The sequence below is a fragment of the Amphiprion ocellaris genome, chromosome 1 (genome assembly GCF_022539595.1).
Source record: "Amphiprion ocellaris isolate individual 3 ecotype Okinawa chromosome 1, ASM2253959v1, whole genome shotgun sequence".
Classification (NCBI taxonomy): Eukaryota; Metazoa; Chordata; class Actinopteri; family Pomacentridae; genus Amphiprion; species Amphiprion ocellaris.
The window spans coordinates 18,681,668-18,700,552 of NC_072766.1; the positions used below are offsets into that span (position 1 = coordinate 18,681,668).

The 18,885-nt window shown below is 39.9% G+C and overlaps 1 protein-coding gene across 3 annotated transcripts in view; it reads left to right on the top strand.

The window, feature by feature from the left end:
• tln2a (talin 2a) overlaps nucleotides 1–18,885 on the top strand; it is a 102,122-nt gene that overhangs the window by 37,632 nt on the left and 45,605 nt on the right. For all 3 annotated transcript variants that reach the window (XM_023291347.3, XM_055010752.1, XM_055010749.1), the window contains exons 3-11: nucleotides 8,946–9,117; nucleotides 10,295–10,392; nucleotides 11,473–11,602; nucleotides 11,894–12,046; nucleotides 13,542–13,684; nucleotides 14,108–14,235; nucleotides 14,544–14,607; nucleotides 14,719–14,823; nucleotides 18,000–18,155. In XM_023291347.3, the coding sequence (XP_023147115.2) occupies nucleotides 8,982–9,117; nucleotides 10,295–10,392; nucleotides 11,473–11,602; nucleotides 11,894–12,046; nucleotides 13,542–13,684; nucleotides 14,108–14,235; nucleotides 14,544–14,607; nucleotides 14,719–14,823; nucleotides 18,000–18,155 (1,113 nt within the window). In that variant the 5' untranslated portion in view covers nucleotides 8,946–8,981. The remainder of the gene's footprint in view (nucleotides 1–8,945; nucleotides 9,118–10,294; nucleotides 10,393–11,472; nucleotides 11,603–11,893; nucleotides 12,047–13,541; nucleotides 13,685–14,107; nucleotides 14,236–14,543; nucleotides 14,608–14,718; nucleotides 14,824–17,999; nucleotides 18,156–18,885) is intronic.

Sequence of the window (18,885 nt, forward strand, 5' to 3'; positions counted from 1 at the left end):
ATCTGTGCAAATAAAGGTGAAGAGAAGAGCAGACAGTATTCAGTCATCAAGGCTCTCTGCAGCATTCATGTTTCTGGGGTTGAGGTTTGATTGAGGTGCAGTTTACTTCACTGACTGGTGATTCAGTGGTGCATATACGCAGGTATAAAATATATAGATTCACCTCAGGGAAGGGTTGTATTACCTTTTACAGGCCTAAAAATAGATCTAGATACAAGATTCATATAGGTGCACATCTTGTAGAGTGACGCTGCAGTTATATTACTATCTATCACTGTCCACAGACTTTTGTTCCCTGACTTCAAGGCAGTACCTTCTCAGAGACAGCACAATTACCCCAGTGAAACTGCAGCAAATCTTGGGAAAAGTCTAAAGGACAAAGTCAGGGGACAAACGTTCCACAACCTGCAGGCTTCATCGTTCACACAAATGCTAATATGAGTCGAACACATCAGTGCACTTAAAGCTTACATCTATGATTGTAATTCTCCAGATGCTCAGTAGATGCTGAGGTGTTTATTCATTAGTACTGGAGTGAATTACTGAATGTATTCAGATTCAGAAAGTAGCAATACAGCAAAACTCAGGTAAATGTGGAAATGTCAGCAACGTGTGCTTAAAATATTTCTTAATTTAGAAAATCCCCTCACATAGTACTAAACTATATTTCTGAGTACATTTTTCTGCTGTAGTTGTTCAAGGAAGAGCTACTTTATCTATTTTATATGTTCTTATGAGGTAGTGTAATCTATGAGGGCATCTTACTGTAGCACATCATCATATCTTTTTTTAATATAAAATCTTTCCCAATAATTGTTTGAAAGTATAATGTTGGCCAAACTGGAAATAGCAGAGAAATTTACAAGCAGCTTTAAATTGCACTGCATTACTGTTTGTAGGGACAAGGCATGAGTAAATTTACTTCAGTTCATTCCACATTACAATGCTTTAAAATGAGACAGGAAAAGTCATGTAATCTAGCTGAGGGAGGCTGGTCGGGGGTCCATCAAGTGGTCATGGTGGTGCTGGGAGGTGGGGGTACAGCACCATCAGTGGCTCCTCCAAAGAGACATCCAGGGTCCTTCTCTTTCCCTCCTGGCAACTCTGCTGCTGAGGAGTATACAAGTGCAGACGGTATTAACTTTCCTGGCGGCCTCACCGCCTCAGTGTCTCTGGCAGCAGGCTGATATACATCGTCACTTTTTTTCAGGGTAAACATGATACAAGGCTGAAATCCTCCTTCAGGCGTCGGCTGCTTGAATAGAGCAGATGCCCTTGTAGCCAACAATGTGTTTTCTCTTTACTGGTCCTCGCTTTACATGTGTTGCTCTGCAGCTTCAAGTTCAGTTTCATTTGTCATTGTCACACTTATGTCAGCCAGCATGCAGGAAAATGACTAATGTGCAATATAGGACAGACATTTCAGAGCAATAAGTATGAAAAACCAAGTAATAAAGCTTTTCAGAATAGAAAATCTAAGAAGTACAACCACCACACACTCTGAAGATGCAGCTGACATATAGTTTTTTCTTATAGAAACCAAGAAAATGGTAGTTAGGTGTGACTAGCCTTTACTAATTAGTAGTACAAAGTAGAGCGGGTTGATGGGAATGTCATTAGATTTGACAGACATCATCATCTCTGAAGCCGCACTGGTAACAAGGCTAAAAATTCTTAACTAAAGGCTAATTTGCAGGGTTTTTTCACAAGCTTTCAGTTCCATATCATCAGCATGATGTTTGCTCAGTAGTGACAGAGATGATTCACATGACTTAAGTATAGAACATAATGAATTTCAACACATATTTTATGTGGGTGACGTGTATCTGTAAATCTGCATTTATTATTTAACTAAAAGCCCATTTCCTCTGATTAAATTCCCCCTTAATGAGTTTAATTCTGTGTAAATCACATGAAAAATGGTGCTTACAGCAGAGTGCTATTGTTGAATATTCTTTGTTCTGTGAGCCTGCAGTAGATCAAAGCAGTGTAGGTGTAACTGGTGAAGTTGGGTTTAAAGTCAGGAGGGGGCTGGAAGCTTATGTATTACAATGTGGGAGTGTACAGTGTATTAATGATTATGGATTTATATGTTCTCTGTCTATCATTTTTCCAAGATTCGGTGTGTGAGGACAGTGGCTCCTTAATCTCTGCTTAAGGAGGAGTTCACTTTGACTAATGGTTGCAAAAGCTTCCTGATGTTGTGGCAGCTTTAAACGCTCTGGTCTGGTTTGGCGTGAATTAGCATTGATGTCGTGGAGCAAAGCTGAAATGAAAATAGACAGATGAAGCTGCAGACGGACAGCTCCCTCCCTGGTGCAGCAGGTGGATGGATTGTACAGTCACATAAAGCAGCAAGGCAGGCAAATAAAGCATGCAGGCAAACAGACGGGCGTGCACCCAGATGGATTCACCAGCATGGAAAAAAATGAAGACAAGAGTGAGATAGCAGACTGCTGTAGTCATCACTGAAAGTGCAGCTCTCCTTCATCTAATCAATTGGAACTGAAGATGCAAGTCTGGTGTCAAGCTTGTTTTATTTGTTTCTTGCAGTGTACATTCGTAAATTGTGCTGTGAAAACCTGTTGTGCTTCTGCGCTTGTAATTTTATCAACTTATTAGCCTTATTTGACCCCAATTGGCTCTTTGGCCTGTGAAATACCAAATCAGGCCATTTTACGTATTGAGGTTTCAAATTGAGGCATTATTACAAATTTATTTAATTTATTAAGTGGACTTATATGAGGCATTTAACTATAGTTAGTGTATTACCTCCAGTGGTTGGGATCAGCAGGAAAATGTGGTTTAGCCATCTAAACATACACTGTAAAACATGTTTGTACATTTTACGGTAAAAAAACTGTCAAACTATGACGGTTAAAATCTGTAAGCTCTACAACAGTTTGATGCAGCTTATACAACACTGAATAACCTTAAATAGGTAAATCGGGAGAAAAGTGTGTTTTTTCGATTTTTTTTTTCTCTTGAAAAAATACATTTCCCAACTCCTGCACAATTTTTAATGGAAAAATGCAGTAATATGTATAACAATGCTGTCATTTTTGCATTCAATTCTTGAAAAGAATACAATTTTTCCCAGTTAAATGTACATATTGTTGTGCTGATAATGGAAACATGCTGCTGCAATATTTATAACAAGTAACATGGCAATTTCTGTATTTATTACATATAAAAACTACAATCTGTTACCGGTCAAATTGATGTACTTTTGTGTTAATAACGGACATATGCTTTAATGTTTATAACAGCTTTAACTGCAATTTTTGCTAAAAATACATATATTTGATGTTAAATACACTAACTGTTGTGCTGATAATGGAAAAATGCTGTAATATTTATAATAGGTCACACAAACTTTATTTTATATAATAGTTTCATGTACATTTTCACATTTTTAAAGGTTACAACATATTTTTTTACAGTAAAATATGAAATAAAGCATGTTTTTTAACCCTAAAATCAACAATATCAATATGTTTCTTTACTGTAAATGTAGAAAATGTTTTACCAGAATTTTACGGTAGCCACAGCTGCCGGAATTTTACTGTGAAAACAACAGTTTTTTTTTTACTGTGTAGTATTAGTCAGATTAGTTCAGATCTGAGGGAGCTCTTTAAAACACTACAGCCACACAATTAACACAAACCATTCGATGAAGGCAGCATCAGACCAAGAACTCCCATGTCCTTCAATCTAAAAGTACAATTTTTGTTGAAATATTCTGCTGGCTGTGAAGAGAACATTGGCGGATATAATGGCTTCAGTTCACTGTCTGACAGCAGGGTAAAGTGGTGAAAATATTCCAAATGTAGCTGATGTTTAAGCGGATATTGATTTTTCTCTTACCCTTCAGACATAATTGTTAGCCACACTAGCGGGATGGCTCCCTGTATGGTGGTCGATCAGTCTGTCTGCTACTTAGTCCAGATTGAAATATCTCTAGACCTGTTAAATTGAATGGACTGCATTAAAGATTCTATATCACACTCCTTTTCCACAAGTTATTTTAAGTTTCACATTTCCTTCAAAGTGGACTTCAAATTCCTTTTAAAAGACAGCAGAGATGTTCTCAGGCATACCAGCATGGCTGTGCACACCGGGTCGTAGACCTGCTCTAAATGGGCTATTTCAATGTAGCTTTAGGTTGAACTGGTCAATCTGTAGTCAGGCGAGGATGTTGCTTATCCTGTTTTGACACCACAAAAGACTCATTCAGAGACACACTGTATGATCTATAGAGAAAGGAAATAGAGGAAAAGGAAATGAGGGTCTCCTGTCATCTTGTTTGGGCCTTATGAAGACACATTGGGGACATGTCATTATGTACAAAAACAATGAAAAACAGAATTTCGTACTTTGGATTCTTGGTTCCTGCTTGACGAATCTTAGGGTTGTTAACAGATTTGGGTTTGTCTTTGAGTTGTCCGCAGTTATAAGTAATCATTAAATCTAAGGCAACAGCAAATTGCATGTTCTGAATAGTTTTTTGGTAGTTAAAATATTCTGCACAGACATTTAAGACCATGTTTACTGTGATGATACTGCTGCAAAACTTTATTATTGTGTTTCTTTGACAATTTCTGCACTTTTTTTTTTTACACAAAATATGAGGAAATAATCCATTTTTCTAAGTAAAGACAGCTGACTGTTCAGTTGCATCATGATCACTGTTAATACTGCATTCTCACTGGAGCCGTATTCCCACACTGGATTTGGTAGCAGCCTAATGAGTTGGTTGTACTCAAGTGTTTTGGGGCTTTTACGATCACATTTGATCTCAGCAAATCCTTTCTCATCGCAGGGAAGGGAAAATGTATGATAGGATGCTTTGGTGGTAATCCAGCTTCAGTGGAGACTGATTTGTCTTGATGCGGGATGGAACAGAGATCTACCTTCGTTTTTGTAAAAAACAAAGAAAAAAACAGCTGTCTGAGTGTCATACTCACAATCAAGCTCTTAATTAGTTTTTCCAAGCATTTTTGTGTTTAGTCACGTGAAAAATTTAATGCTTAAAAAGCTGAAGATGTTTTGGGCTGTGCTACTTTGAGGCAAATCAGTCATTATTGTAAATGTCTTGTTTGTGTGCAATGAAAAAAATTACAATTCACAGAGGATTCACATCTTATACAGGCTTAAAACGGTTTACGGAAGGATAAATGAAACATGGTGTGTGACATAACCAATTTCCCTACTACTGCTAAGGCTGAAAAGGATCTTGTGAGAGCCTTTTTTTGTATTTTGAAGATTGCCCTTCAGTTTACATTCTTGAAATCTGACTTGGGACCTCGAATAGTCTGTGGATTACTGGACCAACATTGTGCTTCTGCGCCATCAGAGTTACCACCTGTAGGGAGGCTAGACGACTGTACAGAATGAAAATTCAACTGCCTGATTGGAGCGTTCTGTGAATATTTAAGTGTTTCAACTTTCTCTCTGGATACCTACAAAAACCCTTAAAGCATATTGCCCAAACGTGGTTATATTTTAATATTTTTAATCTTTATGGTTGAAAGTTTTATTCCTTTGGTATCTTCCATAAATGTTTGGTATTTTTCCATGCACACTGGTGTCCAGTTGTCTGCCTGTTCCAGTCCTGTAATGCAAACATCTCTTCAACGCCTTGAGGGAATTTCTTCAAATTTGGCACAGATGTTTATTTGGAATTGAGAATGAATTGATTAGATTGTGGTGGTCGGAGATGACTGTTACCTCACGAAACACACTTTGGCCATAACTCCAGGACTCATACACCAATTATGACAACATTTCCCACAAATGTCTTTTAGGATAAAATGAACCGATGATATTTTATATCCAACTCTATCACTCTGAAATTGCTGTGCTACATATAATAAATGAGTCTGGACAGACACGGATGTAAACAGCAACTTCACTGTTCACTGTTGTAGAAATACAGCCGTAAGACGATAATTCTAGTTTTGGATATTATGGTTGATTTGGATGTGTCAGCTGTCACATCAACAAATCCAAGGCACAAAAGAGGAAGCTACTCATGGTTAGGGCATGTTATAGTGCAGTTTAAAGTTGTCTTTCATTGTGTCTTGTCTCATTTGAAAGATTCAAAAGAGGTGACATTAAAACACTAAATACAAGCATAGCCAGTGTGATTCTATGTTGTAAGCAGTGACACAGAACTCGTAAACATTGGTCTTACTTGATACCAAGCTCATGGTTAATGCACACTTTCTGACTTTTTTTTCTTTTCATCTGTCTGGTGCATTCTGAACCAGATGTTCCCCCTAAAGTCTACTTTTGTCACAGCTTTTTTTTAGAGCAATATCTTCAATACAAGATTTAGATAAACCGAATAGAGGACATATTTTCTAGAACAACAAAAAAAACAAAACACTGCCAATGCTAAATGTTCAAATCCAAAAGTAATTTCTGTGCCTGTAGTACATGGCCATAAATAAGTCTTTATATCTGATACCTGCTGAACCTGCTCAAACTTCCACTGGTAACAGTTTCATCATATTATTAATTTGTCATGCTGTGTCATCATTGCTTCTTCTTATCTCTGTATTTCCTCCTGCTGTTTGTCCAACCATTCCTCAGCCCTGTAAAGGCTGATGCTGCAGCGATACAGTGGAAAAGAGGAACATTAAATTATTTGTCATTTTGCACAGGTGAATAAATACAAAAAATAAAACCCAGTCCTCTGAGGCCAGTATGCAGTCTAATCGTAACAGATAAAGGGACTGAAAAAAAAAAAGAACCGTGGCAAGAGCTGCAGTTCCTCAGTGGATTCATGCAATGATACAGAATTTATAGTGTTTCAAAAATGTGCCTAAATACATGTTTACCACGCTCAGCTCTGATAGTGTTTCCTCACTTCATACGCTGGTTTAGCTTTTGAAGCTGGTCTTCTAAAAGGTTTTTATGTTGGAAAGAGTAAAGGAGCAGCAGGTATTTGTAGTGAAAGTTGTATCCTGCTCTGGGAGTGCGAGTGAGAGCCAATTGTTCTGGAAATGTCTGGCTTTGTTCCAGCCACTATCAGCAGGAGGTTTTGGGGAAGTACTGCACTGATTAAGATGGAGCACAATGCATTAAGAGAGAAATTTACAGGCTTGAAAGGCTGCCTAAAATGCTTATTTGGTCTGTGAAAATGACATTACGAGGTGCTAAAGTGAGACAAACTGACACATTTGTGTAATTTTTTCTTTCTTCTGGCAACTTAAACATATTAGAATAATGCCTGGTTGTATTATTGCCTGTGCTCGCTTCAGGATACCGCAGTAGAGTGTCAACATGGTGGTCCAGACAAACACCTTCACTCCTGTCTGTGAACACATCTCACATAGGAACCAGATTCTGAATGTCTGAGTCGGGGTCAGATGCCAGCAGAGCCGAGGAGAGGCTGCCTCTGTACTTCAGTCATGGCCCTCTGACCTCTGACCTCTGGCCCCGCCTGTCACAGAGCTGCTCTGTGTTCCCATTGGTCCTGGACAGGACGTGCTCTGTTAGGGAGGTCACAGCACTTTCCTCCTTTTTCTTCCTCCATTTAGCTGTGAATCACGGCCTTCTGAAGTGTCATCCTCTTCCTTTGTAATTTACTGAATGATAACAATGTGTACTTTTTTTCTGTGTGTCCCCGTGCATGCTGTCGCATTGTTTTCACGTTATGATTTGGTATTTTTGCAAAAAATATCTAATAGTCACTTTACGCATTGATGTTTTGTCATCATTTTTACATTCAGCACCTTAAATGAATCTAGTTTTCCATTTTCAATTGCTTTTTGTTACTTGTTAATGCACCGCCAGGATTGCTCCCCAGTTTCATTGTACTCTGTGCAATAATAATATAGGAATCAGTCTGTCTTTAATTATGGTTTTCAATGTACAATGCACAGTTTTTATTGAAATCTAGATTTTATGCAGTGAAGCACAAACCGTGAAGAGTGGCAGGCTGACAGCTCAGCATTTTGTGTTCCCCCGTCTGTTAGCAAGTGGTAAGAGAATATAGAGCATGCTGTTTCTTTAACAACGTTGGACCCATGCTGACTTTATCTACGATAACAAGCTGGAAATTGCTTTGCCGCCCGTGTATATGTCAAGAAGATAATGTTTGTTCAGGCTTTTCTTGATGTTTTTCAGCACCGGCAAAGAGACGACAAAGATTTAGGCAGTGGTTTGTTTTTACGCACCTAATATGAAAAAGATTGCCTCTCCACATTCTAGTTGTTGTGGATTGCTTTTCTGCTTTACCTTTTATGTCATTTGCGCAGAATATTCAGAGACTTTTTTTCTTTGTCCCCAACAGGGACCAGATGGGCCATTTTCAAAGAGTGATAAATTTGTTGTCAGCTCTTTTGTTTTATGAAGCATAACAATGGCCTCGCTGTGCACAAATTAGCACTTTCTTCACATTCATAAAATTTCATAGTTTATGACAGCGCGAGGGGAAGGAATTTTTCTTGTGTGTGTGTGTGTGTGTGTGTGTGTGTGTGTGTGTGTGTGTGTGTGTGTGTGTGTGTGTGTGTGTGTGTGTGTGTGTGTGTGTGTGTGTGTGTGTGTGTGTGTGTGTGTGTGTGTGTGTGTGTGTGTGTGTGTGTGTGTGTGTGTGTCGTAGCAACATGCTGACCTACAGGAAAGCACAGATGCATGGATGTGAAAGACAGTTTTAGGTTGTGCTTTGTCTAGTGGGAAAATAACATAGATGTTTTATTAAGCACTGATAGCAGATACAATAGTGGACCTTTTATAGTATATCGAAAATCGCAATTGTGCCATTAGCAAGAGACTTGTGTGACAGACTTGTAAGACGTCTCCATTTAAACTTAGAGGTCATTGCTCTCCTTCAACATCTGGTTCATTTATCACAGTCGATGAGTTTTTTTACACCTCCTAGACTTGTGCCCTGAAATAAACTCGGCCTCTCCTGCCCTGTCCTTGTTTTTACCCAGGTGTAGCTGCAGCCCCCGCCCACACCGCCAGCCAAGATGGTGGCGTTGTCGCTGAAAATCTGTGTGCGCCAATGCAACGTTGTGAAGACGATGCAGTTTGAGCCCTCCACAGCTGTCTACGACGCCTGCAGGATCATCAGAGAGAGAGTCCCGGAGGCTCAAACTGGACAGGGTGAGTTAGAACCAGGCTCATATACAAGGTCCGATGTCAGCTCATCGCAGATGTATTGGTATCTGTGTCCATGTCAGCTGATAAGTGTTCTGAAACTGTCACCACTATATTGCCCATTTCTTGGTTGCAGTTGGCAACAAAGTACTCTTGTCACAACTTAAAATTTATAATATAGGTTGTAAAAATGAAATAAATCTCTCATGATAGATTATCATTTTTCTCAAATAAAAACTCTCTCAAATATCACCATTAGTATCACATGCAAACATGCTTCTTGTGAAATTTCCCAGTAAGGACACAGGTTTGTGTATAAACCACAAAGGATTGTTCAGGAGGTTTTATAGCAAAGATAGAGACAGAACTGGTCCTGGCAAAGATTAGGGCAGCAGGCAATAATACATTGGTTGTCACAATTCATAAAAGCTGCATATGCCGTTTGATTTAAACAGTTTAGCCTTGTATCTCCAGAGAGTTGTTTAAGTTCAGCATCATTTGATAGGTTAATATACAAAATCTACTACTTTAGGAAGAGATAAGTAAGTTCACAAACTGCTGAGTGTTTTTAAAAATTGGAGTCAATAAAGAAAACAACAATTCTGTGTCCTGTCTATTTGTGCAGCATTTTAAGTGCTTTTCATGACAGCAAAGATTTGTTTTTGTCTTCTTTGATTTTTTTCTTAGTATTATTTTCTTGTGAACTACCATTGTTGCATTACATAGTATTTGTCTTTCAGTATGGCCACTGTGCCTGTAAAAGTCAGTCATGGAGTCTCACAGTCTTTCTGTGATCACACATTAGACTCTAATCAGTTACAGACTGTTTTCATGAGTGGAGTGTCTGGCTTTCTTTTCCTCATTTGTCTTGTTGTGTTTACAGATGTGCATGAAGAGATTCCTGGCCTCATATTAACCATTGTCACAGAAACGTTTAAAGTTTTCAGATAAAGCAAAAAGATTTTTTTCAGGTGCTGCGTTTATTATTTGCCACCACTATGACATTCTAGATGGGACAAAATTAGCAATTGCTGTACCAGATGTTCAGCTTTGTTCCCTAGACCCTGCATCTGCTGCTGTGGAACCATTGTGAGGCTGATAACACACAATCTAATCCTGGCATAAGGAATAATTTCCATCTCAGTAACGTCTAAAGTGTTGATGTTTCTTTGCCCTGCCCCAGCTTCAGACTATGGTCTGTTTCTGTCTGATGAAGACCCCAGAAAAGGCATCTGGTTGGAGTCTGGAAGGACGCTGGACTATTACATGCTCCGCAACGGGGTAAATATGTCAATGTGTTTAAGCCACAAACACATACCATGGAGTGAATGTTTACTCTGAGCTGTGTGTGGCAAAGGGCTGAACACTTGAAGAACAGTGTGTTACCACAAACACACAGAGTTACCTTGGGAGCTGTGTGTGACTGAAACCCTGGAGAGGTATGTGTGAATAACATTGACCTGGACAAACTCATCAGCAGCAAACACTGGACTTTAACACAAACAAACAACAATCCTCGCATCTGACATTATGTGTGTAGCTGTTGTCATCGTATCAACATCTGAACTTCATCCAGATGTTCTGACTGCAAATTACTGACTGATGAGATCACAGACGATATAATGATCTCTGTTTGAATAGATCAGCAAAATGTTTCAATAATGGAGCATAATTAAACAGTTTAATTAAATTAAAAAATGCTTTATAAATCCACTGAAGGGAAATTAAAACCAGGCAGTTTCTGAAACAGCTGGGAGCAAAGATGTAGAATATCATTCAGGCAGAAATCCTATACAGGAGTACAAAAACAGTGAGACAGAACGGGAAGATAAAAGCGCTGGATAAAATTGGATATCAAGACAATGAGAACATCAAAAGAGACTTTTATAAGTGAGTTTTTAAGAAGTGCTCCAGCCAGCTGTAGATCGCTTGCCAGCTTGTTTTAAAGTCTCTGATCGCTGCTGCCAAGGGCCCGGCAGACTCTGGGTCTCTGTGTAGCTCTGCCTCTCAGCACATTTGTGGTTGTAGTTGTGCTTCTCTAAACGGTTTTTCCTCTTCAAATTCACCAAAGGCAACCCAGGTAGAAGGCATGACTGTGACCAATTACTCTGAACCAAATCTCCCCTCATTGTTGTGATTGGAAGGGAGCAGCAGGCTGTGATAGGCAGCCGTTAAATAAGGTTTTCTGGCCTATATTCTCCCCTCTCTCCACGCAACCTGGATGCGTTTGATCACTTTCTTGGCCGTTACTTTGTCTTTCTCTTCGTCTCTTTCTTTCACATCTAGTTCCTGCATTCCTCTCTCCTTCATTTAATGTTTCTTCTCTGTTTTTTGTTCCCTCTGCATTGTCTCTTTGTGCAGGATATTCTCGAGTACAAGAAGAAGCAAAGACCCCAGAAAATCAAAATGTTGGATGGGGCTATTAAAACCATCATGGTGGATGACTCCAAAACAGTGGGAGAGCTGCTTGTGACTATATGCAGTAGAATAGGTACATCACATCTTTTACTCTGCCTTTTTATCTGATTTACTGCCATTTGTACCCTATGATTGTAAAAATGTGCCTTAAAATGAAATGTTACAAAGTGGTAAAATGTTTTTTGAGTCTGATCTGAATAGTTTTCATTGCTTTTGATGGCGTAGAGCTTTAACAGACATAGAAATTGAATGTGACTAGGAGACAAAAAGATGCATTTAAAGCCTGAAGAATCAGATCAAATGCATATACTAAACGAAACACGTATCCGCTTGACTCTGATGGGAATGTCTGCTTTGTTCCCAGGCATTACAAACTACGAGGAATATTCTCTGATCCAGGAGACGGTGGAGGAGAAGAAGGAGGAAGGGATGGGCACGCTGAAGAAGGACAGGACCCTGCTGCGTGATGAAAGGAAGATGGAGAAGCTGAAAGCCAAACTGCACACAGATGATGACTGTGAGTTCAGGAAACAACAACAGACGTGACTAAAATGCTGCAGAACTGTATTTGACTTGAGGGTGGAGTGGTCAGCGATGATGTGTTTATCGCTAAAATGCCCTGCAGTGATGGATCTGTAGATTATTTCCTCCTTAAACAAAAATGATCATGTCTGAATATTTAATATCCGTACACAATGACTGTTTAATTCCTTATTTTCAAAACTCTCTGTGAAATCTCCCATTTTCCACTGTAATTTTCTCTCATGTCCCAGCTCTGCTAGGGTTAAGGAACACGACATAAAAGCTTCTTTTTTTTGTAGTTTAGCCAAGTTATTTATTACATAGTGATATAGTAAACAAAGAAGGGAAAAGTGCGATAGAAAAACGGAGCCTGGGGATGCTGCTAAATCAGTGAAGCAAATAAAATCAAAAGGTGGTTAACGAAGCTTCGACTTGCAATGTGAACTTCTAAAGAGAACAACGAAACTTCCTACCCGGGCTGAAATACAAAGGCAGCAGCCATCCTGGTGCACCTAACAGAAGAATTTCTGACTTACTGTGGGTGTGGTGGAAAAGCTAAGCCTGGCCTCGTCTCCAGGCAGTCAAATTGTCGCCTCATTACACAAATTAAAGCCCTGAGCCACTAGTATCCACTGGTTAGTGACTACAGAACACAGAGATGAGCAACCATCAGCTTCAGCTAGCAGACACAGAAGCAAGTGTTGCAGAATTACACAAAATACACAAAGAAGAAGACGGAAACTAAGGACACGAAGGCGAACTGCTCAAGCACAGCTGCCACGGCTGGCAGATTAGGTTCACTTATAAGCCAGGTGTTGTGATTTCTGCAGTTTGATTGGAGCACAGAGCTGGGCAGCAGGACAGTCAATCACAGATGTAGGCAGGAAGAGGAGAGAATTTACATACAAGAAGCAGGGGCAGGAACAGTTCAATAGGAAGGAAGGTGCAAGGCCGCCATGGACCATTAAACCATGTTGCACCCCTTTCACCTCAGCTGCACTACAACAGCGTGTCCAAAATCACTCCTTCGCTCTCTTATCCTCTGCTCCCTATATAATAGACACTCCATGGTTTACTCTGTAGTTTTCAAACTGTGACAGGAGTCGAGGGAGCTGTGTGAGGCAATGCGTGGTGGAAGAGACAAGAGCTTGCTGGTATTCCAGAAATAATTGGAAGTGAGTTTGTGTAGTTTGGAGCATAGCTTGTGTCAAAAAGGGCACTTTTCTTCAGTCAGAACTCAACTGTAACTGTGTGTTCCAAACAGATACACAGTTTTAGATGCAGCGTTACTAAGACTGTCCATCTCAAATGAAAGTCCGGGTATCTACTCATAAATCATGGAAGAAGCTGCCTTGATTATGTCTAAGTGGGTCCCACAAAAAATGAAAAAAATAGAAAATAGATCTGGCATGTAAAGATAGTGGAGTGAGGAAAGGAGCCAGTTGGGAGACAAGTGTGAGATTTGCTCTGATTTGATTTTGTGTTTTCAGTGAACTGGCTGGACCACAGCAGAACGTTCAGAGAGCAGGGGGTGGATGAGAACGAGACTCTTCTGCTCAGACGCAAGTTCTTCTACTCGGACCAGAATGTAGACTCCAGAGACCCGGTCCAACTCAACCTGCTTTACGTACAGGTGCGACTTTTAACATCCTTACCTGTCTCTGCATTCACTTTTTAACAATTTAACAGTTAACAACTATTGAAGCAGCATCTTGCCATTGTCAAGAACAGAGACACTGTGGTGCAGTTTTAGTGCCTGAAGCCAAATCAGATGTATTTAATGGAATTGACAGCACCACTTGAAGATGAGGTTTCCCTTCCTCCTACCAGGAGAGGATGTGACTACAGAGCAGAAGATGCACTGTACCAAAGATTTTTTTCATTTTCACATCATATTGCCGCTTAACTTATAAAACGTGTAGACAGTTGACTTTTTGATGAACTACAAAGTGTGTATTTCTAGAAAAGAACTGGATTGCTATAATAACATACTAATAACTAGTGTTTACATTTTTAAAAGTCTTTTTCACAGTTAATGTCTTCACGTATCTTTCAGGCTCGAGATGACATCCTAAATGGTTCCCACCCCGTATCATTTGACAAAGCCTGTGAGTTTGGAGGCATTCAGGCCCAGATCCAGTTTGGACCTCACATAGAGCATAAACACAAACCTGGATTCTTAGAGTAAGCATCTATATATGAAACCATTTGTCTGTGGTGACACATGAAGAATGTAATGTAAAATTTAGCATTTTAAAGACAGAATCCCATTTATCCCAGATTCTTTGTCAGATATCAAGTGTATTACATGCTTGACTTGATTTTAAGAAACTCGTAGATAGAAACCTTTGAGTGCAGTTCATAAATCCAAAATTGGGGATTTATAAAATGGATTTTTTTTTTTTTTAAAGTTTGACTGTCACAGAAAAAAATGGAGAGCTGATTCTTTTTGCATGAGTTTCACCTTCTTGTGTGTTTCATTTCTTTCCAAGCCTGAAGGAGTTTCTCCCCAAAGAATACATCAAGCAGAGAGGAGCTGAGAAGAAAATATTCCAGGTGTGGTCACATCGTCCTCTTCATTAATGTACATGTTTTTTAATTTTCACCAATGTGTCAATTGTGCACTACCTGTTCATATGCTCAACACATGAACATCCTACCCTGCAGGAACACAAGAACTGTGGAGAAATGACAGAGATTGAAGCAAAAGTGAAATATGTTAAACTGGCGAGGTCTCTGCGGACATATGGTGTCTCCTTCTTCCTTGTCAAGGTAAGCTGAAAAAAACCTTTATCTCTGTGCTTTTACCAAAACTTTAACAAAGTGCCAAAGTATCATTTTATTCAAAGAAGTGAACTTCTACCCTCAGAAAGTGAAAAAAGAAAACCCTGCCTCAAGTCCTTTTCTTACCTTTTTATTTATTTATTTTAAATGAGGAGGCAGACTTTGGAATTAGCTGAACTGTAGTCGGAGGCTTTTATCTCCTCAGTGTGAAATCTGTCCTCTGGGCTTGGTGTTAACTGGATAAAGAGGCTGATGGCAGTACTCGGCATGTGGGGAAATTGTCTGTGTCCATTTGAACTTTCAAAGCTTCTTATATCACCTAAACCAAGAGTACCTGTTGGGGGGAAAATGCCCTACTTTTTTACAGCTGGCACAAGCAAGTTCTGACCAAAAAAAAAAAATCCCTTAATGATATAGTACAAAAAGGGACCTTTTCAAGATTTGTAATCCATACATTTTCCCTCATACATCTCCTACATGTTTCTGTCTCACTTATTCACTCACTAATACTAGCAGCACCTCCTCTGCAGGGAGTTCTGTGTGTTCCTGGAAGGAAACCAAATGTTGTCACTGCAGCCAACTGTGGCACTGAGATTATTTCAGAGCGGGTAGGGAGGAAGTGGAGTGAATGAGAGATACAGAGAGACGTCGTACAGGTAAAACCTGTGACACTTACGCTCTCGAATAAGTCCAGCTGCCAGCTGATGGGAGCAATTTGCTGATTTCTAGTCGTAGTGCCCACAGTATGGAACTGCTGTGACAAGGGTGACAGATAACTCCCGTTTTCCTCCTCACATCATTTGTCACCAAGGGGATGTCCTGCATTAAGTTATGGGAAACCTCCCTGTTTGCACTGAAAAAGCACGTACCTGCCACTTTTTCAGATTTATTGCTGTCTCCTGGTAATTACGGGAAAAAAAGTCACTTGCGCTTCTGTTTTTGGAGTCTCTGTCAAACAGTTCCTGGCTTTTCATCAGCAGCTTTCATCAGCAGAGGATAAAGATGAAGTATAATAAAACAAAAGCTCCCTGTTGCATGGAGCTCACCTCATCAAGTCCTCATTTGCAGCAGTTCACATATTCCACAGTCGGCACTGTATTCTGTCTTTTATTGCTTTTAAGTTTAAAAATCTAAAACCTTGTTCCACCTCAGGGTTTTGGATCAGTGTTCCCCTTGATCAGTTTGACATCATACCTGCTCACCTTTGTCTTGTCTGTCATCCTTGAGCGTAATCCAGCGGAGCAGAAACATTTTAAATATAACCCTGGAAAAAATGCAGCCTACAGTCTCTAACCTATAACCTCTGGAGGCCTCAGAGAGTTTATGGGCCCTGCAGGACTTTTGCACAACTCACCTCTTTGGCCTCACGTCACAGCCCATCACGTTCCGTCCATCTGCTCCCCAACTGCAGCTCCTGAAGAAACATTTGCTCTTTCCATGCAAGGTGAAAGGAAAAGAAGGGCTCGGTGTTACAGCTCGGGGAGCGACTGGAGTATGACATTCGAGGTTTAGTGAATGCAGGGGGAGGTCAACGCTTGTTGACAGCCAGATAAAGACATGATTAAGACCTAACACATTAATTACTAACTGGGAAAAGTTAGCTTGTCTTCCCACTGCTTAGATAGTTGAATAACCATCCTGGCTGATCAGCATGACAGAAAAATTAGACTTCAATGCTGTGAGGCTTATGAATTAATTTTTTCTGTTGCTTCAGTTGTTAATCTGTCTTGTTCTCTAACTGCCTTTGATTCCAGTAATACCCTCAGCAGGCAGAGGAATAAGAAAATTAAAGAAAATGAATGTGGGCTCTGTTTCTTGCTAGAGGAAATAAAACTGTTGCATAAAATGGTTTGTTTGAATCTTGGGTTTTGTATATTGTGGTTTCACTTTATTTAGACGATGTGAGTCGATGCGAGGTAACTGTGTTGCACAAATGCTGTGTATATTCAAGGCGAAGACAGCAGAGATACTACATTTTATAAAGATGAATGAAGACGAGACATATATTTAAGGGGTAGTTTGTTGTTTTTTGTTTTTTTTTTGAAGTGGGATTGTTTAAGGTATTTTTTTTTAAATTTTGGTCAGATGGTTGGTCTCCAGTTTGGAGAACCAAAGAGGACGACTGGCATAGAAACGAAACAATGAACTTAGCAGCAAAGCGTAGTTTAGCCACCTAAACAAAAACATAAATATCAGTCCGAATGCGTGCTATATTTATGAAATTCAGATGCAAACTAACTTGTTGAAGCACTAAAGACACACAAGCAAACAAACTAACTGATCAAGCTGGCTGTAGCGCAACAACTCCTGTGTTCTGCAAGGCAAAATGACCATTTCTGTCAAAGAGTTTGGTGACTTTGAAGAGAACATCAAGTGATATACCTGCTTCGCTACTACTGTCTGATGACATTGTACAGTGGGGAAAATATTCTAAATGCTGAACTGAGAGAGGTTTGTATAGGTAGCCCTGTTTAAAGGCGTTTTCACTGCTTCATTTCCCTCCTGGTCCTCATATCTGCTTCTCCAAACCAGGGATGTGCCAACTGTGATCTATGTTGGATAAGCAATACCTACAACCCCACTTCATAGACACTGAACTGACTCTATTAGACACGCAAAGCCATGAAGTAAAGCTTAAAAAACTGTAATAAATAATGTAGATTGATTTGTTGTGAGGTCCTTTAAGTCTTGTGGCTAGACTGGCTACCAACCGGTCACAGCATTCACTGAGTGCCTTGATTGTCAACAAGAAGAACAGATGCAGGCCTTACTTTAACCCAAGTTAACCTAAGTGGCTTTTCATAGCTGCACAGTTGGACAGGGACAAGTTAATACCATGCTGGATCCCAAAGCACTGTGATATGACACTCCCCAGCAGGAAACATAGACAGAGGACCATGCATTTAAATAAAATCCTTATAATCACTGACTAGATTATCAGCGGTGTACTTTTTCTGTTTTTTTTCCACTTCATGCCTTTTTGCGAATAGTGTTCTCAGTAGTCATTTTTTGGCAAACAGTCTACTTGTTAGAGATCTTTTATGACATGATGCTTTAGTCTGTGGTTCAGTTTTACTCATTATTTGTTTGGTATAATGCTTGGTGCTTAGTGCTAGTGTTTTTGTAAGGTTTGTGAAGTTTATGTGTTTCAAATGTTTTTGCAGGAAAAAATGAAGAGTAAGAACAAGCTGGTGCCGCGACTCTTGGGGATTACCAAAGAATCTGTGATGAGAGTGGATGAGAAGACCAAAGATGTGGTTCAGGAGTGGCCTCTTACCACTGTGAAGAGGTGGGCAGCGTCACCCAAGAGCTTCACCCTGGTAAGACCCATATACTCGACATTCACTACAGAGATTTAACAAGAAAACCAGCTGCATCTGGCCGGACACTGATGCAGCCGTACACCACAGTGTTTTGGTACTTTTATTCCTTGTATTCAGATTGAGCGTTACATCTCTAACACTAAATATGAACCACAGACTCACAGTAAAACCAACAGTTCCTGCAGTGGCTGTAAAACCATCACTGTAGCATTCAGTCTGCCTGCCCGTCCTTTCATTCGCCTGTGCACTTCAGTTATTGAACAGACTCTTTTGTCTTCCCTGTCAGTACCACTCCTTTGTGTCAGCACCCAGAGTCAATCAGCAACATGGATTTAATCTTGCCGATCTGAAAAATGCACTGTCTCTATTAAATTAACGCAACCTCTTCGCTGCTGTTAATTTGTCTGAGTGCTCTGTGGTTTAGTCTGTGTTTTTGCGACACTGTGATTTGAGGTTCGATTTGCTGTTCACATGAGGAGCACAGGTTCATCATTTAAGAGGTGACATGGGTGACTGATTAAACATTTAAAGCGTGGCATTGTGAAAGATGCATCTAAGCTCTGCTGAAAGTCACTTTCCTGTATAAAGTCTCCCCCAAGATGACTCTTGGACTAATCTGACTCTCTGTAGGTTGCAGCAGTTTGATGTCAGCCCAGTACAATGTGTAGAGTTCATCTGAGACTAACTGTCTCCATGGATTCACATTAATCTCCTCAGTAAATCCTTA